This window comes from Mobula hypostoma, chromosome 11 (assembly GCF_963921235.1).
Source record: "Mobula hypostoma chromosome 11, sMobHyp1.1, whole genome shotgun sequence".
NCBI lineage: Eukaryota > Metazoa > Chordata > Chondrichthyes > Myliobatiformes > Myliobatidae > Mobula > Mobula hypostoma.
This window is the reverse complement of record NC_086107.1, coordinates 104,246,185-104,272,547: the sequence shown is the minus strand read 5'-3', so window position 1 is coordinate 104,272,547 and position 26,363 is coordinate 104,246,185. Positions and strand designations below refer to the sequence as shown.

The window sequence follows — 26,363 nt, the reverse complement described above, 5'->3', positions numbered from 1 at the left end:
TGCAATGCAAAAGCAATAAAATCATCTGAAGAAACAGAACACTTTATTCCCAGATCCTTCAGCAATTTGTTCAAATTGGAATCATCATAATAGCATCCCATATCTTTCAAAAAGTTCTCAGGAACAAACTTTTCTGTAGGAATCATAATTTTAAATAATGGTTCTCTCTTCTCATAGAAATAAGAAACTTTTTGAAATATTCCACTGTTGGCTTTGATAAGTTTTATGTTTCTGAGATTAGACACAATCTTTTCTTTCTTCAGGTCATACTCTGCACTATAACAACAGATGATATTATACAAGAGACGTATGACATCCAGCTTTTGATCATTAAATATTTGTTCAATATTAGGAAGGATATAATCCATGAAGAATTGCAAATCATCAATTATCCGTATCCCCAAATCTTCTGACACCTCAATGTTTATCCTCGTTTTTTTCAAAAATATACATGAGCTGTCTAATTTATATAAGTGTGGAAATGTATTAATGAATTGTGTATTTAGAATGTAAATCACATTGTACATTTCAATATTCTCAAAACTCCCTTCCATTGTTTCAAAAAGTGGAAGAGTTTTTAGCTGGTCCTGATAGTTATGTCTATCATCACTTGTCTGCATTCCAGAATGAAGGAACCTCAAAATAGTTTCAATTTCCCACTCACTTAAGTTATTCCACTTTAATTTTGTCAAACGCAGATGTTGTAAAATGGAGGCTTTGTCATCAGTCCTTAATGAGTGAGGTCTAACGCAATTAAATAGTACTTTCATAGAAAAGTAATCAGCAGCAATTTTAGCAAACCCAAGTTTTAACAGAATTTGTGCTATGCTTGTTTGTGTCATTTCACAAATAACACTATTTAATGATCCCACAGGTGCAAGTAGGCACTGGTCATGATAAATTGGACATACTACAGGTAATATTGCAAGGTCTGAGAATATTAATTTGAGATTATTAAATGTGTTCTCAGTATCATCATCATATTTTACCTGGCTCTCAAAATATTTCCACAATTTCTTCAGCCACTCTGAATACTGTTCATTTTCAGTAAACTTTAGCCATGAATGTGGGTCTGTAGAATTAATCTGAAATCTATATCCAAGTTTGTTTCGGATAAATTGCTCTGCTCTTGAAATAGTAAAATCTTCTAAATAAAGAGCTGTAATAAGAAGATCCTTGTATCTTTTGTTGACATCATAGTTTGCAAAGTGTGGCTGAAATTCTGGAAATAAATCATGGAATTTAGTAATATATTTGGGAGAGGTTCGTTTAAATTTTCCCAGCATATAATCTTGTGTGATCAATAAAGGTAAGTGATTTATAACATTATAATTTCCTTCCTTGACATCAGAGAGACAGTAGTCTAAAAGAGTCATGCATCTAGCACCATCTTTAATCAAGGATTCACTGAGTGGGAATGGGTAGTTACTGTTTGTTACCTCTGTATTGTTCAGTGGATGGATTTGAAGAAACTTCCTGACTGCTCCTGGGTTTAAAAGAGAAACCTCCAAACAAGCTCTTTCTAAACTCTTCAAAACTTTGTACATAAAGTTAGATTGTAAGACTAAATTCATACCAATATCCTCCAAAATTTCTATCAGTTTCACTGTGATGTGAGTAGTTACAAAATGAGGAACTTCATCTCTCTTTTCCTTGCTCAAGCTGGACCAAAAAATATTAATAATGTTCTTCTCATTACGAAACTTATTACTTTCATGTTTGGCTATTGGGATCAGACAAAGGCTTTTTTGATATATGCATTTGTAAACTTGATTTATCATTAACTGCCATTCTTGAGGAACTTCTTCAGAGACATGGGGGAAGAAGCATAGATAACTGGGTTCAATGACGTTGAGGCATAATTCCAAACTGTCAGATTTTAGTGGACCTACTCTATTACCAAGTAAATGTATCCGAATGTAATCAAGTAAATCTGCGTACAAAGGTGCAATCAAGTGTAATTTTAAAAAGTTGTTCCATTTCATCTTTCCACTTTGGCCATCTTGTTTCCAAAGATCTCGCCTGGCAAAGTCAACAGCAAAGTTTCCATTGATGTGTACGGGCAGACCAGTTTCTATGGGCAAAGGCAAGAAGCAAAAGGCTTTACCTTGAAAGTTACTGCAGTTAATACAGGCAGCAACAGAGCTCCGGGGCAAAAATAGATGGCCCAGTTTTGAACAAAAGCTCTGCACTGACTCAGTTAATCCTGCTTCATGAACACCCACTTGATTTGCCAAAATCCATCTGGTTGGATTTTTGACCGAAGATTGAATCTCCATTTCATATATCACTTGGTGAAATTCCATTTTGGATACTACAGCCTTGTAATTTGAACACTTCTGGATATAATGCTTCAGGTGTTCCTGTTTGGCAATGCTTTCGAGTGACATTTCTACTTCTGCAGTAAAGATTTCATGCAGGTCACTTGTTTTCTTTTCCACTTTATGAAAACTGATTTTCTTAATATTATTTAAAAACAAAAGGAGACTATCAGAATCTTCTTTCAATACTTCCAGCAATTCTAGAATTACATCCTTTGTGACTGCTTGCTTTGAGATATCAGATTTTTCCGCCATCTCTGCTGTTCTCACTGGCAACCGAAACATGGTACCCAATTCGAGATTGAAGAAGGTAGGGAGAAAAGTAGTATAAACATCTTCAAATGTATTTTTAAATTTCTGATTGACTGTAAACATACCTCCTGGGGAATGTGGCTTTGCTGTGGCCAGCACAGCTAAATGTGGATCAAAGATGCACAGCATGCTGTCACCTGATATAAAAGAAGGACAGTCCGTCAAGTGATACACTGAATTAAAACCAAGCCCATATTTTCCAGTTTTCTCTGGGCTGTTACGCTTTCCTCCTTCTCCAAGCTGTTGTATACCTTCAATGTCTTTGTCAGTGAACTTCTTGTTATTGTAAACACACAACGCAGGTCCCTGAAGTGCATTCCATTCCTCACCAAAGGTCTTTGTGTTGCCATGCTTTCTGGGATCCCAAATAAAATGGATTTCTGAGGCCTCAGCATCATCTGCATTCTGAATCAACTCCTTCAGTATATCTTTCTTGGATGGATAAGCCTTTATGATATTTTTTAAACGGACTGTCAATTTTTCCTGCTGGCCAAATTCTTGTGCCCATAACGACAAATCTTTGACTTCAAGGTTTTTCATTGCACGGTGTTTTGTTGTCTGAACGTGGAAACGGATAGCTGTTTCTCTAGCAATCTGATTGTGGCAGAGATTGACGTCATCTCCAACGACAAGCCATGGTGTATCATTGTACTGTAATGTTTGAGCAGAATGAAGGACACAATGTTGATTAGGCAGGAGAACATTCTGCAAGATATCTTCCTGTTCTGAGGCCTCTGTAAATCCTGTAGTTACAATTCTAAGACACACAGCAAGATCATTATCAGAGAGCCTTGTCCCACTGTATTTTTCTGACATTCTTGTCAGAACAGAGACATAGTCTTGCAGTTTAAAATGTTCCTTGATCTCTAGGCACTTCCATAATTCCTCGCACTCTATGTATTCTTTAGGAAGTTCATATAAGTATGGAGCAGCATCAAATGAAACCTTACAAGCAACCAACTCAACAGGGACAAACTGTCCATGTACTAAAATGAAAGGAAATTCTTGAGCAGCACTGAAGATTGTGTTTTTTAATTCTGAATCTCCCTTTAACTGTTTATTCAAGTAGAAGTAGCATTCCTTAGTTAATCGTTTCAGTTCATTAATTGTTAGACTATTACGCACATATGCCTGCTTTAGTTGTTCTAACACAATCTCAACAGGTGGTTGTTTGTTCAAACCTAGATAAGAAATTGCTTCTGCAGACAGTTTGATCCCTTTCAACAGCTCTTTGTCTAAAACCATTTCCATCATACTTACTAGTGCATAGTACTTGCAACTGTACACATCCTTTGCTTTCTGTAAAACTACGGCATCTAAAGTATTATCTTTTTCCCAACTATGTGGGAGAAAAGCTGGGAGGAATGAAATACTCTGTAAACTTTGTTGGTCTTCATTGCTGAGTTTATTCAAATCTTTGAGCAAATCCAAAATATGGCGAACTCGTTGATATGCTTTGTTCCTCTCAAGGGGCCATATTTTCTCAATTGTCTCTGCTCTTTCAATTAAATCAAGGAAAGCAATTCTGTCTTTTACCATCCCAAGCATTTCCAATCTTAACAATCTCTCAGGATGGAGAAAATCCTTAGTATGTCCTAGGGGAAACCGTCCTTCTTCTTCATCATAAAGACAAGCAACTTTGCCCTCTGGATGCACAAGATTTTTAATGTATTGGAGGCCTCTCTTCCCGCTAGATGGAATACAAGGTCTTGTCACTAGCATCTCATCAATATATGTATCTCTCATATCAATTGCATAAATAATAAAGATATTTCTGGTAATGGGACTTAGTGTAGTTAAGTTCTGAAATACAATTTCCTTGTAAAATGATTCCCAAGTATATGTGTTTTGTTCAATCAAATGCCCAAATCCACTGGCAACGAAACCGTGCCTAACCCAATCTGGTAACATAACTGAAATTAAGGGCTTTGATAGGTATTTGGAAAATTCAGTAATTGCAATCTCTCCGACCCTTTTGTTTTCAACAATGGAAGAATCCAAAAAACGAGCATGGTTTATTGTGCACCAGCCTTGTCCATTGCTGAATGCTTTGACTCTAACACCATTGATTCCGTGTGCAATTGCTCGGTAGAAATTTTCCACAATAACTCTAAATTGGTTATCCACATTTTTCACATTAGGCCAAAATGTGTAGTAATCATAATCTTCAAATTCTCCTTTCTGAGACATTTGCTGCATGAGTGAAATAGATGTGATGTAAGCTGCAGAAACTGCATCTTCCAAAAGAACTTGATTCCATTCTCCTTTTAGTCCAGAGCTCCAAAGATTCTTCCTATTCGATGTGACAGCAAACGTTCCATTAATATGAACAGGAAGACCACACTGAAGGGAAAGAGGCAGAAAACAGAACACTTGCCCCACCTGAGCTTCTGTGTTCGGAGTCCAGTGTCCTGTTTCTTTCTTCTTTTTGAGTGGAATGGCCACGCTTCCAAGAGGAGGGGCAAAATAAGTATTTGTTGCTTTACTGCATGAAAACTGCAAGGCTTTTGCCATTCCAAAACATGTATGAACTAACCAATATTTTCTATGACTGGGATTATCTATTGTTTCTTCTGTAACCTGTATAATAGTTGAAATTCTTAGACTTCTGATTTTTCTGGAAAATTTATTTGTGCTTTCCAATATGCTTATAGCGTTTTCTTGCATTTTCTTCAGTGGGAAATTATCTGCCATCTCAATTATGTTAAGTATTTGCCGTTCCATTTTGAATACAGAGATTAACTGGTTTTCATGAACTGAATGCTCACTAATGAACTTTAGAGAAACTTTTCTTACATTCTTTAAGAATATGATGAGATCTTTTGATGTCTGCTTGAAACTATCCACCAAGGCCATGATGTGTTTCTGATTATAATACTTGCTGGAGATCCCTGACACTGCAGCCTCCTCTGGAGTCCTAAAGGGCAACTTAATGAGGGTTCCTTCATAGTAAAAATTTTCCCCAGTGGAAATCTTAAAATTACATCCAAATATTCCATTGTAGGGGTTAAACTGTCCAGGAAATTTTTGAATTAATCGTCTATGTTCATACAGATTAAGTTTTATTCCAGGGTTAGTTACAGAATGAATATATTTCTTAAGATGAGTAACATTTGGGTCAAAAATAAGCAAATATTTTCCACTGAGGATGGATGGGACATCAGTTATGTGATAAACAGAATTAAATCCAAGTCCAAATTTTCCAATCTTATCAACCTGTTTTTCTTTGGAAGCTGTCCCAATTCTAGTTATATTGTGGAAATCTTCATCAGTGAAACACTCATTATTGTATGACCAGAGTGCTGGTCCGTGACATGAAGCCATACCAGGATCAATTAGACTTTCAGGTGAATCTTTGTGTTGTCTCATGTCTACTAGGAAACTACAGACTGTAGAACCAGCATCTTCAGCATTTTGAAGCATCTCTTTGAACAGGTCATGTTCTTGATCATATTCTTTCAAAATGTTCTTAATTCTCAGTACAATGGGTTCTACTTGTCCATATTGCTCAATTCCAATTAATTCAGGTTGCAGCATTTTGCTGCTTAAAGGGGGCACATTAAGCCATTCAATAATGGCGATGCTTATATCTTTATGAAGAATATGAATATTTTCATCACATTTATTAAAAGCCTCCATTGTTCCCTTATCTAAATCACACAGAACAGCTTTGGAACATGGTTTCAAGCAGAATCCATCTTGGGTACCTTTCCGCACAGGGACAGGAAGGTCACTCTTGGGTGAAAAGTTATTTCTGCGCATCCAATCCAGTATGGAAATAACGGTCTTCAATTCACTTGGGCTACCACAGCCAGTGTTCATTTTAACTGCATTATCTCTTATCTTATACAGTATCTGAATAACTTCATTGCTGCTGTAACCATTTTTCACCCCGCATTCAAGTAGTAACTCTCTATACTGAGCGATTTCCTGTGGGATTTTTTTTACATAACAACTGAGATCCAAATCTTCAGGATAGGAGAAAACAATATTGTAAGGATGTGTAAACCCAGCCCCATTCCATACCCATGGCAGCTCTATAGTCAGGAGAAGTGGTTTAAATTGACTAAGGTTTTTTTGCATGTGTTCATAGATGTTTTGCAAATCTGCCAGAAAATTACGACGAGTGTTACTAGAGTTGGATATCTGGTTAACCATTAGTAGGAAGTTTTCAACCACCTTTTCAGCTGGTGGTAAGTTCAGTAGCCCCAGGATTTTGCCTGCCTTCTCAATGAACTTGTCAGTAAGTGGCATCACTAGCCCCACGATGTTAGCGTATTTCAAATCTCTTACATTTTCAAGCTTATAAAAATTAATCTTTACTTTCTTATGTTCTGTCAGTGTTTTTGGACAAGTGTTACAGGGCACCCACTGCAAACAGCGTAATTGTTCAATGGTTTGATATGAACAAATAGCCAAAACTGAAGTTGTATTACACAATTGAATTAAAACGTCTGCTTTTTTACAAAGACTGTCAATGTCACTAGTATGGCTGTGTTGTTTATCTATCAATTGTGCAACTTTTATAATGTCTTCTGGTGAAATATTCTCTTCTTCTGATTTCAGCCCCAGTTTTTGTAATGCCTGCAAAATTTTCTCATCCTTACAATAAAGTGGGGGCGGAAAAAAGTGCTGATACTCTGTCTGAAAGAGATGCTGAAACGCCACATTATTTGGATCAAATAAAGAAGAAGCTGGTACAACCTTGTCCTTTGATGTTAAAAATTTAAGTGTTTTACATTTGTTGAATAATTCTGGTTTCTGTTTAAAAAGTATCTCACTATGTTTTAGAATCCAGAGCATTACCTTTTCAATTTGCTCAGGCTCGTACTTTTGGGTTTCTACCCCCTTCAACATGAGCAAAGCAACATCTGCTGCTGTCAGTAATTTTCCTTTCATCAGCAGCAGTTTCCTGTCATTTTCATCTACACATTTAAGTACAGTTTCTGGTAGAGGCACATCATCTGGGATCTCAGGGTAGACATCATTACTCAGGGCTCCATGTGGTCCAGCTGTGATAAACCCTTTGTCTGACGGCCTAAGGGAAGTCATCTGTTGAAAGATTGGTAACTTGAATAACATATTTATCTCATCAGTCTCAAAAATGGATGCTTCTGCAAGAAAACTTCTCAAAGATCTTCTGTCTTCGGTTGACATACAGTCAATCTCTTTTACTACCTGATCACAACCCAGATTCAAAAAAACCTTTAAGACATTATTTGGACTGGGTAAAAACACATACTCAGATAACTGCTGATGCTTTAGAAATTCATCAGTGCTCTGAACTATGCTGCCCCCAGCTCTTGAAATTATACTTGCAATTGTACCTGGTAAATTGTAACCAGTTTGCATTTGAAATATTGTGGTGATGTTTTTTGACAAATATGCTAGCTGAATACTGTTTGCACAATCTTTTAGTGAGTTGAGTGGTATGAGTGGTAATCCTTCAAACTTATCCAATGTTTTACAATTGTTATTCAAGAAATTCCAAAATTCTGCAAGCCAATGCACTGGTGGGTGCTGCCTATTTAAAATATCCCATGTTACGGGACCTAATGTTCCACTCCAGGCCTCTGGAAGAGCTTTCCAAATGTACTGCCTCACAGTATTCACATCCAAACAGATGACATTGGCAAATATTTCTGGAAGAAGAACACAATAAAGAATTTCCAGTGCTTTGTTTCCAATATCATACTGTACATTAAAACTTATCACAGTTAATGAATCATCTGATTAAACATTGGAAATAACAGACAGAAAATGCCATCTGGTAACTTACGCCTGCTCTACCATTTATTAAGATGATTTTCTACTGCAACAATATTTTCCAGCACAACTCCTATATTACTCGATTGACTAAACACAATCAAGCCTCCACAGGCCTCCATCGCAGAGAATTCTAAAGGCCCATCCTAAATATTGACCCTTTAATTTCAAAAAGTGCACACAGATTCATGCCTTTTCAGCTGGGGAAGCATCCTCCCTACATCTCTCTTGTCAAGCCCTTAAAAGAATGAAAGGAGAGCTTATCAAAACTTCGAATCCTTAAAGCAGTTCTGTTCCTTTTCTCCCCTGGTTTTATTGTCATGATGCAGAACTGCAGTTTTTGAGCACCGCTGTAGATCAAAGGTCCCAATTAGAAATATCCATTGTATTAAACATGGATATTTCAACTAGGTAAGGAAAGTACTTTAAAGAAGACACGAGGAATTCTGCAGATGCTGGAAATTCAAGCAAGACACATCAAAGTTGCTGGTGAACGCAGCAGGCCAGGCAGCATCTCTAGGAAGAGGTACAGTTGACGTTTCGGGCCGAGACCCTTCGTCAGGACTAACTGAAGGAAGAGCTAGTAAGAGATCTGAAAGTGGGAGGGGGAGGGGGAGATCCAAAATGATAGGAGAAGACAGGAGGGGGAGGGATGGAACCAAGAGCTGGACAGGTGATTGGCAAAAGGGATATGAGAAGATCATGGGACAGGAGGCCCAGGGAGAAAGACACAACGGGAAGCCCAGAGGATGGGCAAGGGGTATAGTCAGAGGGACAGAGGGAGGAAAAAGGAGAGAGAGAGAGAAAGAATGTGTGTATATAAATAATGGATGGGGTACGAGGGGGAGGTGGGGCATTAGCGGAAGTTAGAGAAGTCAACGTTCATGCCATCAGGTTGGAGGCTACCCAGATGGAATATAAGGTGTTGTTCCTCCAACCTGAGTGTGGCTTCATCTTTACAGTAGAGGAGGCCGTGGATAGACATATCAGAATGGGAATGGGATATGGAATTAAAATGTGTGGCCACTGGGAGATCCTGCTTTCTCTGCCTCCTGTCCCATGATCCTCTCATATCCCTTTTGCCAATCACATGTCCAGCTCTTGGCTCCATCCCTCCCCCTCCTGTCTTCTCCTATCATTTTGGATCTTCCCCTCCCCCTCCCACTTTCAAATCTCTTACTAGCTTTTCCTTCAGTTAGTCCTGACGAAGGGTCTCGGCCCGAAACGTCAACTGTACCTCTTCCTAGAGATGCTGCCTGGCCTGCTGCATTCACCAGCAACTTTGATGTGTGTTACTTTAAAGAAGAGTTGATTTCCAACTAACCTTTGACTCCAAGATTATACGGCTGCGATTCACAAATATAGTTATGTCAAACTGAAATAAGGTAAACTGCATCTTCAAAGACCCCAAAGGCAGAATTTACTTTTGGGTTTAAGTGTAAACTGCTGCTGCTTCTTATAAAAACAACTCAACATTGTATACTTGGCCCATAAACAGGCTGATGATTAACTGTTGCTAATAAGATGCTTTCAGTGAAGACCAATCTTATCTCAATAGTCCTTTTGTTTTCAGTACTAAATACACAAAAATAAGGTATCATTATACTCAAGCAGAAGTAAATATCTTACGACTATAAGCAATCTTCTTTAGATGATCCAGCAAAGTATCACAAAGATCTTCAGGCAAAAATCTCTCCTCAAGTCCTGGAAGTAAAATCCTATAAACATAAAATACTAGTGATTATTCATACATTTTAGCAATATGCCTATTACAATGAGGAGAAAGAAACCACAGTGATGTTTAATGAACTAAGCTTTGTATTGGAATAAATGTGAACCAACAGCTGGAAATGTAAAATGCTTGAAATTCACAAGTAAAATAACCAGGATTATGGAGTAATATAATAGTGTCTTTATTTACACATACTGTAAGAATATTTTTCACTGTTCTTTCCTATTGACTTTATTCCCTTTCCATTTCACCCAACAGCTGCTACTTTAATCAGAAGGAAGATTTGAATTTTGAGAGCTTTCATGATTTCTTACAATGTCCCAAAAAGATTCAAAAGCATTTTAAATAATATCAACCTCTTGTTTCAGCAATGTGAATCTTATGCATTTTTTGCTTTATATCTATTACATCTTATTATGTTCAGTCCTACAATGCTCTCTCTTTGACAGACATTGTTGCAGACTTTCCAACATTATATATGGCATAGTAGTACATTTTGCATCATGTTTATTTACTGAGCTATCTTGGTAGCACCAAATATTTTTTAACCAGGACGTTATTTCATTTCTTATCACTGCCATCAAGCTCCCTTCTAAAAATTCCACTCTTGCTGAATTTCTCCCCTTTTTTTGCTGTGTGACCTGTCCAGAGTTCCAATCATTTTTTTCCTCTATTTCACATTTCCAACATTTAGTTTTTTAAAATTTTCAGTATTTTGTATTTTTATGATTCCCAGCAAGTTCTTGAAACTAAAAGTGACTTCAAGCACATTTAACAGTATGTGTGTATATGTGGACTTTGAGAAGATTTGCAGGTAACCACTTCTGTGCATGTTCTGCAGTTTCAGTAACAGCATCTGATCACATACAGGTTCATTCAAAGGCCCTTCTGTTTATAAAATCAAGAGTAGTATAGGTAAGGTGGATTGTCCCATTGTTATTTCCAGGGTAGAGATTATCTTAGAGGACACAAGTTTAATGTATGAAGAGAAGTTTTTCCACACAGAAGGTGGTGGGTATAATGAAAAAGCTGTCAAATAAAATGATAGATGTGAGTTCAATTACATCATATAGGCAGGTATATGAAAAGGAAAGGTTTGGAGCAGGGGTTCCCAATCTTTTTTATACCATGGACAACACCAATAAACAAGGGGTCTGTGGACCCCAGGTTGGGAATCCTTGGTTTAGAGGAATATGGGCCCAAATGCAGGCAAATAGGACTAACTCAGCAAGACTTGGTCACCATGGCCTGTTACCATGCTGTATAATTTATAACTCTGTATACTGAATACAGTATATGTTTTGTGAAAATTATTTGTAAAATAAAGTCAAGTCTTAGTAAATTCTTCAATAGTGATAAATATTTTATTGGATACATTGAATCTAGCGTCTGTAGAAACATGATTCAGTACAGGTTTCTGCTTTCATCATATACCCTGTGTTCTAGATTCCACTCGTTTGTGGGAAATTCCTTAGTATAACATTGGCTGCTGTATTCATTTAATTGTGTTTTAAATCACTTTGGACATTCCAAGAGTATAAAAATGCTACAGAATTGCACATCTTCTTCTGACTAAAGACACAATATCCAATGGATCAGGGGAAAAAATAGTGAGAGCATAATTAAAAATATTCTTCTTGCAGTATGTGTAGATGAATCCATTGCTAAATTGGTCTATAATCCTGACTATTTTTTCAATCAATCCACAGCACTTTGCTTTTTAACACATGAGTTAGGAGCAGGAGTAGGCCACCCAATCCCTTGAATCTATTCAATAAGATTGTAGTGATCTAACTGTAATCTCAATTCCACTTTCCTGCTCACATCCTGGTAAACTTTCATCCCTATCTATCTACTGATGCTTTAATAGTATTCAGAAGTTCTACTTCTATTCCTTCTACTTCCCATTAAGGAAGAGACTCACATTTTTTCTGCTTTTGATTTTGCTTTCCCTGACTGGTACTGCCTTTGAGGGAAAAACTTCCCAAGTTTTAAATAAAGGTCCCATTATAAAAAGTTTTGTTTTGAGGCTTGTGAATAATTTTAAACCCTGATATTGGAAAAACATCATTTCCAACAAATAAATGTTTCCTTCTCTAAAAGTAGTATAACTACATTCTTCTCTTACTTCACATGGAGTTTTGATTCACAAATAATATGCATGGTGACAAACATCAGAGATAAGCAGAATTCTGCCTTCTTTTGATATTAACATGCATTTCCTTTCCAGAGTAAAACACAAAAAACTATCTGATTGCTATTTCTTCTTTACCATATTCAAAAATTGTCAACAGGATATTGAGTTAAATTGTATTTCAAAAAACGGGAATCTCACAACCGATCCTGAGTGCAGCTATTATCATTCTCGTTCCTGAGCTGTTTGTGCTACTCTGACGCTTTCTCTGTAGAGTTTGCATGTCCTTCCTATTACCGTCTCTGGTTTCCTCCCAACTCTCAAAAACGTGTGTTAGCAGATTGATTTGTAACAAAGAATTACTCCTAGTGTGTAGGTGCGGGGGAGAATCTAGGGGCAAAGTAGGTTAGTCATAGTCATAAATGTAGCCATATGCACACATGCACACAGGTGCAATGAAAAATTTATTTCTAGCAGCATCGTGGGCACATAGCAAATTGTAAGCAGCATTCACAGGTAAAAAGATAAATTAAACATAAATTATCCAGGACTTTTACAAGAAAGAACATAATTACAACAAAAAACAAAGTCCATTTTAGTGCAAAGTGATCAAAGTGGTCCTAGTGTTGCTCTACTAAGGTAGTAATTAGGGTTTTACTGAAAAGTTCAAGGAATTAGCTCTCATTGAACCCAGTCCAAATCTTCCAGAGGACTTTCTCAAATCGGTATTTATCACCTTACCAAAAAAGCCAAGGACGATAAAATGTAACGAACACAGGACAATAAGCATAATGTCTCACTGCGTCAAGTTACTGTTGAAAATAGTGTTCGGCAGAATGAAAGGTACAATCAGTGATGAAACTGGAGAAACACAGTTTGGTTTTTGTAAAGCCTCAGGAACAAGGGAAGGAATATTTGCTTTGAGAAACATCATGGAGAGATGCATTGAGGCACAAAAGACCATCTACTTACGCTTTATTGACTATGAAAAGGCTTTTGATAAAGTAAGACACGAGAAAGTAATAGAAGTGCTGAACAGGTACGATCTGGGATGGAAGAATGTGCAAATAATAAGGAATTTGTATTGGAAACACAAAGCGGCAGTCAAGGTAGAAAATGAGCTATCACCATGGGCATGTATTAAACGAGGCGTAAGGCAAGGCTGTGTTGGCTCGCTGGATTTGTTCAACCTCTATGGAGAATGGATTTTTTGGGAATGCGACCATCAGGAGACAGGTATTCCAATCGGAGGCCGGAAGGTGGATAACATCAGGTATGCGGATGACACCGCGTTGTTAGCTGACAGTGAGTGCGAACTGCAAATTATGCCGAATAAAGTGAATGAGAAAAGCCTTGAATACGGACTAAAAATCAACCCTAAGAAAACAAAATTGATGGTGGTAAGCAAAACAAACACTAAAGACTCATTCATGACGGTATCATTACAAATGAATGGACAAGACATTGAACAGGTGTGAAAGTTTGAATATCTTGGCAGTTGTCTGACAGGTGATGGGAGATGTGAAGTTGAGATCAGAAGGAGAATAGGTATGGCTAAGACCCAGTTCATGAAGCTAAAAGATCTACTATGCAATCGGAAAGTAGACATTCAAAGTAGAATCCGCTTCCTCGAGTGTTACATATGGTCAGTGCTGAGGTATGGATCAGAAACATGGACCCTGAAGAAGGATGACATGAAACAAATTAATGGTTTTGAAATGTGGTGCTATCGACGAATGTTGAAGATCAGCTGGGTCGAGAAAGTTTCAAATGAGAGGGCTTTGTCCGAAGTTGATAGACCACGGATACTGCTGGAGGAGATCATGAAGTTAAAAGTTGCTTATTGTGGACATGTTACGCAGAGAAATAACATCTTGTCGAACTTGCTATATGGAAAGGTGGAGGGAAAGAAAGGAAGGGGAAGGCAAAGAACAATGTGGCTGGATAACATCAAGGATTGGACCAAGCTGAACAAGACTAGGGATGTTGTGGACAAGTGTCGGGACAGGGCAACATGGAAGGAAATCGTCTGCCAACTGGAAATTCCAGATGCAACCTAACGACGACGAACCTGATGTTACGGGACTTCAGGCTTCTTTACCTCTTGGGGGAATAGGACTGCTCACAGAGGCTCAATGAGTTGAAATGGCCTAGTCATAAGGAAATACGAAAATAAATGGCTTACCTTGGAAATTTTGCTGAGTCAGTAAATACAGGCTCATCACATGAACTGATTTGGAATCTTACAAAGGATCCATTGGTGAGTGGTAGTAGTGGAAGGTTGTTGAGGGAACTATATTGCTCATCGCTTAAAACGTACTCTAGAAGCAGTAATTTTTGTTCATATGGCAAAGTATACAAATCACAATGTTGAAGAATGTTTCGTAAGTATGCTGGAGTGATAATATTTAAGGCACTTTGATTTTCTAATGCAAATTCTAAGGCCTTAAATACATGAACTGGGACTCTAACCAATGGTTGAGCCTCTTTTATCAAAACATTCTCAATTGCCTTCTTCATATCAGGCCGATCACAGCAATGCAAAAAGATGGCTTTGCCAGCAGTTATCCAGTTATCTTCACAGGCAGCCAAGCACAGAGTATTAAGTTTCATCAAATGTTTAGTGATTTCTTTAGCTATGTTAACCCAACGGTCTTTATGATTCATTTTCTCGAGGTCTGGCCAGATATGATACACCGAAAAAGGTTTTAGCACTGAGGCTTTAGCCAGAGTAATAGCATCCAGGATCAGTTGGCAGTATGCATAAGGAAGGATCTTTTCTATCAGTAGCTCATTCCACTGGGCAGCTTCATCATATTTTTGGTCCGATTCAATCCACTTGATATGTCTCCGGTTATCTGAAAGTCCAAAGAAGGCATTTACATGGACTGGCAATCCTGTCCTGTTGGCCTCATTATTTGGAAGTGGCAGAAAAAAACTAAGACGGCCTTCAAAGTCTGTTTCTGCGCTAGTTTCTGAAGATTCTACTTTATTCAATGGAAAAGCCAATCCAACACATGGTGTATAACTCAGCCTCTCAGCCAGATCATCTAATTTACCCCATTCACCTGCAATGCCTATGCAGTTTGTTATTAACCAGTGATTATGATGTTTTTCGTTGACAAAGTATTGAGAAATAGCTCTGATACAGGTAGAAGTTTTAACCTTGCAGAACAGTTCTTGATTTTGAACATTGAGATTCCAATTAAAACTGGGGAAGTGTTCAGGTTGCAAAGTTGCTATTTTTGAAAGGACCTTCACATTTCCACTGGTGTCAATATGCTTTATTGAGACGGATGCAACATTTCTTAGAAATAAGAGATTCATATCTTCATCTGCTCTAAAGGAATCAAAAAGATCAAAGATTTTATCTCTATCATACGAGCTAGCTAATATCTCTGAAGGTTCAGTTCTCAAAGGAAACCTAAACAATGTTCCTTTGAAATAATTCTCTTTCAATGCATTATTCCATGTTGTTGTTCCAATCGCTTCCATGGCACATTTGAATGGTCTAAACTGATCCCTTGAGTGTTCAAAAACATTTCTGTCTTCTCTATCATCAAGAGTCCATATATATCCAGCTTCCTGTTCACCAAACAGCTTTTGCTGAGGGTCGAATATACCAATATACTTCCCACTGAATATGCTTGGTACATCTGCAAAAATGACACATAAATATTTTAAGAGATGATAATGCTTCTTGTATAAACTCAGTTGTCAATTTAACTTTTAATTCCTGAAAATAAACAACACACAAATGATAGATTCAATTAAAATTACTAACTACCTTGAACATGCCAGATGAATATTGAAACAAGTAGCAAAGTTGTTTGGCTCTTCAACAAATATAAATATAATTTTCATGATGTTGTACTCAAATATATTATTTAGATAATACATTCAAATAGTGAAATAGTTACCTTTTTATAAAGAACATATACTAAATGGAACTTAGCTGGTTATATCACAACTTTATACTATCTGTTATAACTCAAAATCTTTCACCTGTGATATGATAAATAGTATTGAATCCCAGTCCAAATTGGCCGACTTTGCTGGGATCATTACGTTTATTACTGATTCCTGTAGTTTGAATGCTATTCCAATCTTCTTCTGAAAACACTGAATCATTGTATACTATGAGAGCCGGACCTAATGGAGGAAACACACACATAAAAAAGGCAACTACAACATTAGCTTATGCAGATGTTTTGGAAAAGTAATCAACATACTCATTAGGGATGCTTTGTGGTTTAATCATACCATTGATCTGGAGCCTGAATTAAAGATTCAGGCACGAGTTCAAGTTCCATCACAGGAATTACAGAATTTAAATGGGTAATTAAATAATATGGAATTAGCTGGCCTCTAACATTGACCATGAAATTAAGATTTAACTAGAAAAATAATCCCCCTGAATCACTAATACCCTTCAGGAAAGGAAATCTGCTGCCATATAAGGATCGAGCGGAATTGCATGACTCCATGCTGTCACTGCAATGGCTAACTCTTAGATGAAATAGCTAAGAAATCCATTTATCTATCTAACTGCAAAAATAAAATGAGAGAACTTCCCAAGAATTGATCCAGATATCAAATGCAATAACTACACCACACCTAGCTCAATAAGTTCTTCCTTTCAGGCATCCAATAACAGGCAAAAATCTACGAGCTTCAAAAAGTAGAAATCTGAAATAAGAACAGAACACACTGAAATATTCATTAAACCTCATTAACCTGTGTTCTGAAGGACATCTACAACATATTTCCAGGTAGACATGGCCTTGACTATTAGAGAACTTCCCTTTGTCATAACCATCCATACTGGATTTTCTCTGCAATCCGAACCTAACTTGTGTTCTCTCATTGACTTGAACCATTGACTGGTTCTCTTTGCATATTTTCTGTCTTTAGTACCCAAGGACTGGTAAGTTAAATAGAGTATTGACCCGCATACCAGCCAAGCAAAAATCTGAGATTCATAGTCACAAAACATACCTAGCAGCCAATAGTTCAGACAATGTCCCTATACACATCTTGTCCCATAGCCAAGGCATTCCCAAAGGTGGTGGATAATGGAATACACACATAAAAGTTGCTGGTGAACGCAGCAGGCCAGGTTGTATCTCCAGGAAGAGGTACAGTTGACATTTTGGGCCAAGACCCTTCGTCAGGACTAACTGAAGGAAGAGCTAGTAAGAGATTTGAAAGTGGGAGAGGGAAGGGGAGATCCAAAATGATAGGAGAAGACAGGAGGGGGAGGGATGGAGCCAAGAGCTGGACAGGTGATTGGCAAAAGGGATATGAGAAGATCATGGTACAGGAGGCCTGGGAGTAGAGGATGGGCAAAGAGTATAGTGAGAGGGACAGAGGGAGAAAAAGGAGAGAAAAAGAATGTGTGTATATAAATAAATAAATAATGGATGGGGTACGAGGGGGAGGTGGGCATTAGCGGAAGTTTGAGAAGTCAATGTTCATGCCATCAGATTGGAGGCTACCCAGACGGAATATAAGGTGTTGTTCCTCCAACCTGAGTGTGGCTTCATCTTGACAGTAGAGGAGGCCGTGGATAGACATATCAGAATGGGAATGGGACATGGAATTAAAATGTGTGGCCACGGGGAGATCCTGCTTTCTCTGGCGGACAGAGCGTAGGTGTTCAGCGAAACAGTCTCCCAGTCTGCGTCGGGTCTCGCCAATATACAGAAGGCCGCATCGGGAGCGCCGGACGTAGTATATCACCTAGCTGACTCACAGGTGAAGTGTCGCCTCACCTGGAAGGACTGTTTGGGGCCCTGAATGGCAGTGAAGGAGGAAGTGTAAGCGCATATGTAGCACTTGTTCCACTTACAAGGATAAGTGCCAGGAGGGAGATCAGTGGGGAGGGATGGGGGGGACAAATGGACAAAGAAGTCGCTTAGGGAGCGATCCCTGTGGAAAGCGGGGGGGGGCGGTGGAGGGAAAGATGTGCGTAGTGGTGGGATCCTGTTGGAGGTGGCAGAAGTTACGAAGAATTATATGTTGGACCCGGAGGCTGGTGGGGTGGTAGGTGAGGACAAGGGGAACCCTATTCCTAGTGGGGTGGCACATCTTTGACGAAGGGTCTCGGCATGAAACGTCGACTGAACCTCTTCCTAAAGATGCTGCCTGGCCTGCTGCGTTCACCAGCAACTTTTGTGTTGCTTGAAATTCCAGCATCTGCAGATTTCCTCCTGTTTGCGGATAATGGAATACAGTCATTATGGAGTCAACATCTTTCATTTGAGAATACATGAATCCTCAGGGCATCAGGCAATGACTGACATGAAAACACACTGCTAATTACCATCCTGCTGTAGTTAATGAAATAGTAGTCCTCACTATTGAACACTATATGGAAGAAACTCCAAGAGAAACAAAGGAACTGAACGTAGGCTACTTCAGCATCTTTCAATGTGAGAAGCTCGTTCCTCACATCATTCATCAAGTCTCCCAAGGCTAGAAGAATGCAGCTATCAGATTAGGCTTATGACAGGAATGGGAATCAATACTGTACAAGGAAAAAAACCTTTCAAGACAGAACAGTTGTCTAATTGGCAACCATTTCACAATGATTTAATTCTTCCAGTATTCATGTTTTGTGAAAGTAGCATGCACCATTTACAAAAAGATAACTCAACAAAGTTTATTTGCAACCATCTCACAAATTTTTAACTTCAGAAGGACAATGGCAGCAGGTACATGGGGACCACCTGTAACCTGAGAAAATTGGACATCTTTCACAGAATCCCTTGACCAACTTATCAATACCTACCAGAACCTGATCATTATGATGAATTTGTCCAACTAATCTGGAAAGTAGCACAGCAGAACATACCTAGAGGCTGCAGAACCAAATATATTCAGGGATTAACTAGTGATATCAAGCAAAGTTATGATGAGTGTGTCAACTTATACAACCAAGACCAGTTTGGTCAAGACACAATTGAAATGGGAGAGTCAGTTCTGTCCCTACTGAGCCAAGAGAGACAACAGCGTTGGCAGGACCTGATAGAAAACACAGACATGACCAAGAACAGTAAGAAGGCATAGGCAATTGTTCAGAAACTCAAGACAATAGACCACCACAGAGAACTGCTGCCGTAACACCCAATCAGGTTGCCCACCAACTGATACTAAATGGTCGACCAAATAACAAGGAATGGAGGCAAAAGAAAAAGCAACATCAGGAGATGGAGTCAGCTCTCTCAAACGGGAATAACAACTTCCCACCTCTCACCCTGGACGAATTAAAGGATGAATTATCACAGCTAAAATCCAACAAAGCTGCTGGCATTGATGGGATTCTTATTGAACTCCTTAAACATCTTGGACCTAAAGCTTCTGTCCCTTTTTAACTGTTGCCTAAGATCATTAAGGATACCTAAAAAGTGGAGAAGAGCCAAAGTTGTTGCTCTCCTAAAACCCAATAAAGACCCCAACATTCCTAAAAACTACAGACCGATTTCCCTGCTCTGCACCCTCTATAAACTCTACAAAAGACTCATACTGAAAAGAATATCCCCCTTAGTCGAAGATCTAACACCAGACCAAGCCGGGTTCAGGCCAGGCCGCTCTTGCTGCGGTCAAGTCCTGAGCTTAACCCAGTATACTGAGGATGGCTTTGAAATGCAACAAATTACAGGGTCAGCATTTGTTGACTTCACAGCAGCATACAACACTGTGAATCACAGAGACCTTCTACTGAAATTATCTAAAATGTTAAGGAACGAAACCACAGTCAAAGTAATAAGAAGCCTCCTAGAAAATCATAGATTTTATGTAGAAATTAATTGAATTAAGAGTAGGTGGTGTCCACAAAAGAACGGACTACCACAGGGATCAGTCCTGGCACCTCTACTACAAACGTTTTGTATCTAATATCTACACAAATGACCAACCAACCTTTCCTAACACACGCAGGTTTATCTATGCAGACGACCTATGCATAGCAACACAAGCTAACTCCTTCCAAGAAGTTGAAGTACGACTTACAGCAGTGCTCGAGGCAATAAAACAGTATTATGAAAAATGGTCTCTGAACCCAAATCCATCAAAAACTCAAGTGTGTGCATTCTACTTGAGGAATTGAGAAGTAGCTCAGAAACTCAAGATTTTCTGGTGTGGGAAGAAGCTCGAACACCGTCCGACTCCAATTTACCTAGGCGTGACACTGGATAGGACGCTCTCATTTGCCACCCACATCCAAAAACTCCGAGGGAAAGTGGGCTCTCGCAATTCTCTCTTAAAAAAATTAGCAGGCATGAAATGGGGAGCTGATGCTCACACACTTCAATCAACTGCCCTAGCACTCTGCTATGCACCTGCAGAATACTGTGCACCTGTGTGGGGCAGATCAGCCCATGCGAAGAAAATAGACCCCGTTGCTTAACGAAGCCTGCTGAATAATCATGGGCACACTGCGCCCCACACCCACTAACATCATTTACAGACTTGCAGGCATTGCTCCCCCAGAGATCCGAAGACACACTTCAACAAAAATTGAAAAAGGTAAACAGAACTCAGATCCATGGCACCCACTACATCATCATGTGCCAGTTTCCAACCGCCTAAAATCGAGGAAAAACTTTGCTACAGTAGAGGAACTACCACACGGAACATCCCCCCAAACATACAGGATTGACATCTGGCAACAAACAGAAGCCAGAACCCCACTAAACAATACAGTGCAAGACCCCACAGAAATGTTACCAGACGGGGCACTGCTTGACAGACGGAAGTGGTGCACTCTCAACAGAGCGAGAGTGGGAGTTTGTAGGATGGGAGGCAATATGGTGAAGTGGTGTTTAAAGACCAGCGAATCCTGTGAATGTGACAAAAGGGTGCAGAACATTGAACATGTTCTGCACAACTGCCCACTCTCACCTGATTTAGCTGACACTAACCTGCTCAACATCAACCAAACAACACTAGAGTGGCTGGCTGTCTGGTGTGAAAAGCTATGATGACCTATAGGTTTCCTGCTGTCTCTGACAATTCTGATTTAGATATGTTCTTTCTCTGTCCCACCTTGCAGCAATAGTCCAGGAAGACACTGCCTTATTCTCAAGGGCAATAACAGATATTAAAAGCTATCCAGGCCAGTATCACTCAATATCAGAATAAAAATTTAATCTTTTCTCAAAGAACCAGTCATCTAAATTTTCTTCCATGATACGCATTAGCATTTGATACGTATTTGGTGTCAAAATAAACTGTCATGTTTTTCATACCCTCTTACAATGTAGAAGACCATTCAGCCCACTGAATTTTTTTCAGCTAGTTCAACAAATCACAAATGTCTCCAGTGCTATTAATAGCCCTATTTTATTCTTACATCTGTTGGCAGATGCTTATTTTCATATTGCTATGAGAGTAATATGACACCAATAAGTAATGTGATTGTGTGGAATATAAGCATTTTGCATCCAGTTAGATACAAGGAGATTCCAGCATGGAAAATAAGAGTAAGTGATGTGAAATTTCATAAGAATTCCAAACTGTTAGGTTGTCTTCTTACTAAGAAAGCAATAGGAAAGTGACTGAAAAACTGAGTCTATTAAACCAAGGAAAAATATTTCAGAACCAAGAGAAAATGTGCACAGGATGGACTAGAAATCTACCAAAATTAACTTGCTACTCAACATATTGGACATCGGTGGGCTGGATTGTACCTTTTAAACATTATTTGGTTTGAAACGTAATCAGTTATTTTGAGAAAATCAAAATCAAAATCTGCTTTAGAATATTTCTCATTCTTCAGTAGTTTAACCTCCCAAATTCACGTACCTTGAAACTTTTTAAGATCCTTCATAAACAAAGATGTTGACCCATAAGTTCTTTCGTCAAATATAAACACCACCTCATTTGCTTCAGCATCATCTGCATTTTGAAGCAATTCCTTAGAAACAAGGAGAGCAAAATCAAGTGTATGGATAAGCAATCCCTTCCCTTCAGTTCTCCAGTTAATTGTCTCCAAACAATTTATGATGTTCAATGACAATGAGAAGTAGACAAGAGAGCTTTGATCAGCGGCCAGTCAGACATCGGATCTACTGCCCGAGTAGAAAAAGGGAGCAGCGGGTTGCGGCAGCATATTACAGCTTTGTCCAGTGTTCAATCTAGACATCGGAAGTTTGAGGGGAGGGGATTTCACTCAGGTCCACTGCCTAAGAAGAAAAAGGGAGCAGAGGGTCATGGCAGCATAATAGAGCTTTGACCAGTGACCAATCTGGAGGACATCATAAGTTTGAGAGTACGGAATTTCACTGGAGTCCCATATGCGGGTAGAAAAAAAGGAAGCAACAGGTTGCAGTCCCTGACGACTACAACTGCGAGAAGTAGATCCAGCTTCAGCTTCTAACAATCTGCATTAAGGAGTTGGATCTGGAACTGGATGAACACTGGATCATTCGGGAGGCTGAAGATAGGACATATAAGGGGTTAAGGAGCCAGTGCAGAGTACTCGTGTGACCATCCCCCACAACAGGTATGTCACTTTGGATACTGTTGGGGCAGGTTGACTTACAGAGAAAAGTCACAGTGGTCAGGTCTCTGGCACTGAGTCTGGCTCCATGACTCAGAAAGGAAGGGGGGAGAAGCATGCTGTAGTGATAGGAGATTTGTTAGTTAGGGGAGTGGACAGGTGGTTCTGTGGGTGAGAACAAGATTCCTGGATGGTATGTTGCCTCCTGGGTGCCATGCCGGGACATCCCTAGAGTGAGTCCTCAGTACTTTAAGTGGGAAAGTGAACAGCCAGAGGTCGTGGTCCATGTAAATACCAATGACATGGGCAGGATAAGTGACGAGGTTCTGCATAGGGAATTCAGGGAGTTGGGTGCTAAGTTAAAAGGCAGGACCTCCAGGGTTGTGATCCAGGATCACTCACCATCCCACATGCTAGTGAGGCTAGAACTAGGAAGATTATACGGTTTAATACGTGGCTAAGGAGTTAGGAGGGAGGGCATAAAATTTTTGGATCATTGGGCTCTCTTCCAGGGAAGGTAGGACATGTACTGAAGGGACAGTTTGCACCTGAGCTGAAGGGGGACTAATATCCTAGCAGGAAGGCTTCACGGTGGGTTTCAAACTAGAGTTGCAGGGGGATGAGAACCAGAGTGTCAGAGTGTGGAGGGGTTATAGAGGCATACGTTGGTAAGACCCCAGACAAAGTCAAGAATTAAAAGGTTGAGCATGGTACAACTAGTGTCCTGTACTGCATATATTTCAATGCAAGAAGTATCATAGGAAAGACAGATGAACTCGGGGCATGGACAACACCTGGAATTATGACGTTGTAGCCATTACTGAGGCTTGGTTGCAGGAGGGGCAGGACTGGCAGCCCAATATTCCAGGGTTCCATTTTTTAGATGTGACAGAGCAGGAGGGATTAAAGGAGGAGGGGTGGCATTACTAGTCAAGGAAAATGTCACGGCAGTGCTCCGTCAGAACCGACTAGTGAACTCAACTAGTGAGGCACTATGGGTGGAACTGAGAAATAAGAAAGGTATGACTATGTTAATGGGGCTATATTACAGACCACCCAACAATCCCAGAGATTTAGAGGAACAAATTTGTTAAGAGATCGCAGGCTGGTGCAAGAAACATAAGGTTGTTATATTAACTGGGAATCCCATACTGTAAAAGGACTAGATGGGATAGAGTCTGTCAAATGTGTTCAGGAAGGTTTCCTTCATCAGTACATAGAAGTCCCAATGAGAGAGCGTGTGCTACTGGATCTGCTATTAGGGAATGAGACAGGGCAGGCAACAGAAGTTTGTGTAGGGGAACACTTTGCATCCAGTGACCACAATGACATTATTTTCAAAGTAAATATGCAAAATGATACGTCTGGTCTGCGGGTTGAGATTGTAAATATTAGAAAGGCCAATTTTGATCATATCAGAAATGATCTGGCAATGTGCATTGGGACAGGCTGTCTTCTGTACTTGGAAGGTGGGAGGCCTTCAAAAATGAAATTTTGAGAGAACAAAGCTTATACGTGCTTGTCAGAGTAAAAGGTGAAGGTAACAAGTGTAGGGAACCTTGGTTTTGAAGAGATATTGAGGCCCTGGTTAAGAGAAAAAAGGAGGTACATAGTAGGTATAGGCAAGTAGAAACAAATGAGGTGTTCACGGAGTACAAGAAATGCAAGAGAACGTTTAAGAAAGAAATCAGGAGGGCTAAAAGAAGGCATGAAATTGCTCTAGCAAACAAGGTGAAGGAGAATCCTAAGGGATTCTACAGGTATGTTAAAAGCAAAAGCTTTGTTAGGGACAAAACTGGTCCTCAAAATTGAGTACTTACCTTAAGAATCTGGCCTCCATCGGGGTATCGACGTAGTATCTCTTTCAGATAATCAATAAATTGTGGAGCAGTTGCACCAAATTTCTTCCTATATTAATAATAAAAGTTCATCTATGACTTGAGCATTAATTCCAAATGACTGTTGTATTATGGCTTTTTTCTATAACTGCTGTATCCAATTATTTTATTTCACCTTACAGGCTGCTCAGTATAAAAAATGCACACTTGACTTTAGCACTTGTGTGTTGGGCTCTGCCAACACTCAGGATAAATGTGTTCATGAAACCTCTTTGTTAGTGGTCTGCCACTTTCAGAATTGGATGTAGCAAGCTTACAGAGCTTTATTTGTTGTGATTACAAAATACTGCCTTTGCTTTTTAGAATACATGTAGTCCTGCTTTATAATTTTAGCAGCATCTCATTTTTAGATGCATCACCTGCAGCTCCAGGCATGCTCCTTTACATTCAAATTGAACCAGAACTGGTTTAATGGAAATGGTGATGGAGATAGTGTGCCACAAAGCTTTATAATAACTTTAATATAGAGACTGGTAGGTGATAGGTGGAACCAGATGAAGGGGAAATGAGGGGCAGATGGAACCAAGTGGGAAGGGAAGAAGAAACCCAGATGGATAGGTGAATGGGAAATGGGAGATAGAACAAGATAGGGGAATTGATGAATCTAGGTAATGAGGGTGGGAGGAATTCAAAAGGTTAAGAGAGTGAGGGAGATCCTGGGTGGATTAGTGAGAGTTGAAAAGGAACATGGGATGGTGAAGGAGGTCAGAAGGAAAGTGAGTTAATCTTAAATTGGAAAATTAAATGTTAACATTGGGCTGTAGGCTACCCAAGAGGAATACAGGGAATAGTTCTACACTAGCTTTACTTTACCATGGCAATAGGCCAAAGAACAGATGTTTTGGTGTGGTGTAGGATGAGAAGCTGAAATCACATGCATCCAAATCTCAAGGTGCTCATTACAGATAGAGCACAGGTGCTCTGCAAAACCATTGCCTAGTCTATGCTTAGTCTTTTCAGTGTGGAGGAGGCCACATTTTGGCCTCATGGGCCAGGTTGGAGGAGGTACATAAGAATTAGGAAGACTGTTTAAGTCACTGGATGTTGGTGAGGGAGGTGTAGGGACAAATGTTGCACCTCAGGGAAAGTTCCAGGGACAGCAAGTGGTGGGATTTATGGGATGATCTGACCAGGAGTTTCCCCAGAAAGCAAAAAGGGAAGGGAGAGGAGAAGCCGTGGCTGGTGGTGGGATCCTACTGGAGCTGGTGGAAGCAGTGATATGGTAGATGTGCATGTAGTAGAATTGAAAGGTGAAGACCAGGGAAACTCTACATGTGTTCTTTTTAAGGAGAGTGGTGAAGCAGACATGTGAGAAATGAGGAAACGCATGTAAGCACTCTATCAGCTGTGCCACTGGGAAAGCCACATTTCCTGAAGAAAAAAGACATTTCAGAAGCTATCTTATGTATTTATATATATTGTATTTTTATTACTTTTTTATCTTATTCTGCTTTTTTTGTGCCGCAGCGGATCAGGAGTAACAATTATTTTGTTCTCCTTTAGTGCGCACGCGCCGGTCGTGCATGCAGCCTGTTACAGCCGTTCCGACCAGTATTATTACTTTTTCTTCTTACTTTTTAACTTACATTATGTTTTGTATTTTTTTTTGCACGGTAACACGTCCAAGCTGCACCCTTTCTAACATGCTGGTAGAGAGAGTTTTATTTGGGTTTTTAGCACTGGAAATAGTTACATT

At 39.4% G+C, this 26,363-nt stretch overlaps 1 protein-coding gene across 1 annotated transcript in view; it reads right to left on the bottom strand.

Moving 5' to 3' along the window:
- Positions 1 to 1,981: 1,981 nt before the first annotated feature.
- LOC134353518 (sacsin-like) overlaps positions 1,982 to 26,363 on the bottom strand; it is a 36,125-nt gene continuing 11,743 nt past the window's right edge. Inside the window, exons 3-10 of the mRNA XM_063061517.1 lie at positions 24,590 to 24,677; positions 22,073 to 22,184; positions 16,271 to 16,417; positions 15,527 to 15,921; positions 7,440 to 7,685; positions 5,430 to 6,563; positions 2,226 to 3,686; positions 1,982 to 2,074 (exon numbers count right to left, since the gene is read on the bottom strand). Of these exons, the coding sequence (XP_062917587.1) occupies positions 1,982 to 2,074; positions 2,226 to 3,686; positions 5,430 to 6,563; positions 7,440 to 7,685; positions 15,527 to 15,921; positions 16,271 to 16,417; positions 22,073 to 22,184; positions 24,590 to 24,677 (3,676 nt within the window). The remainder of the gene's footprint in view (positions 2,075 to 2,225; positions 3,687 to 5,429; positions 6,564 to 7,439; positions 7,686 to 15,526; positions 15,922 to 16,270; positions 16,418 to 22,072; positions 22,185 to 24,589; positions 24,678 to 26,363) is intronic.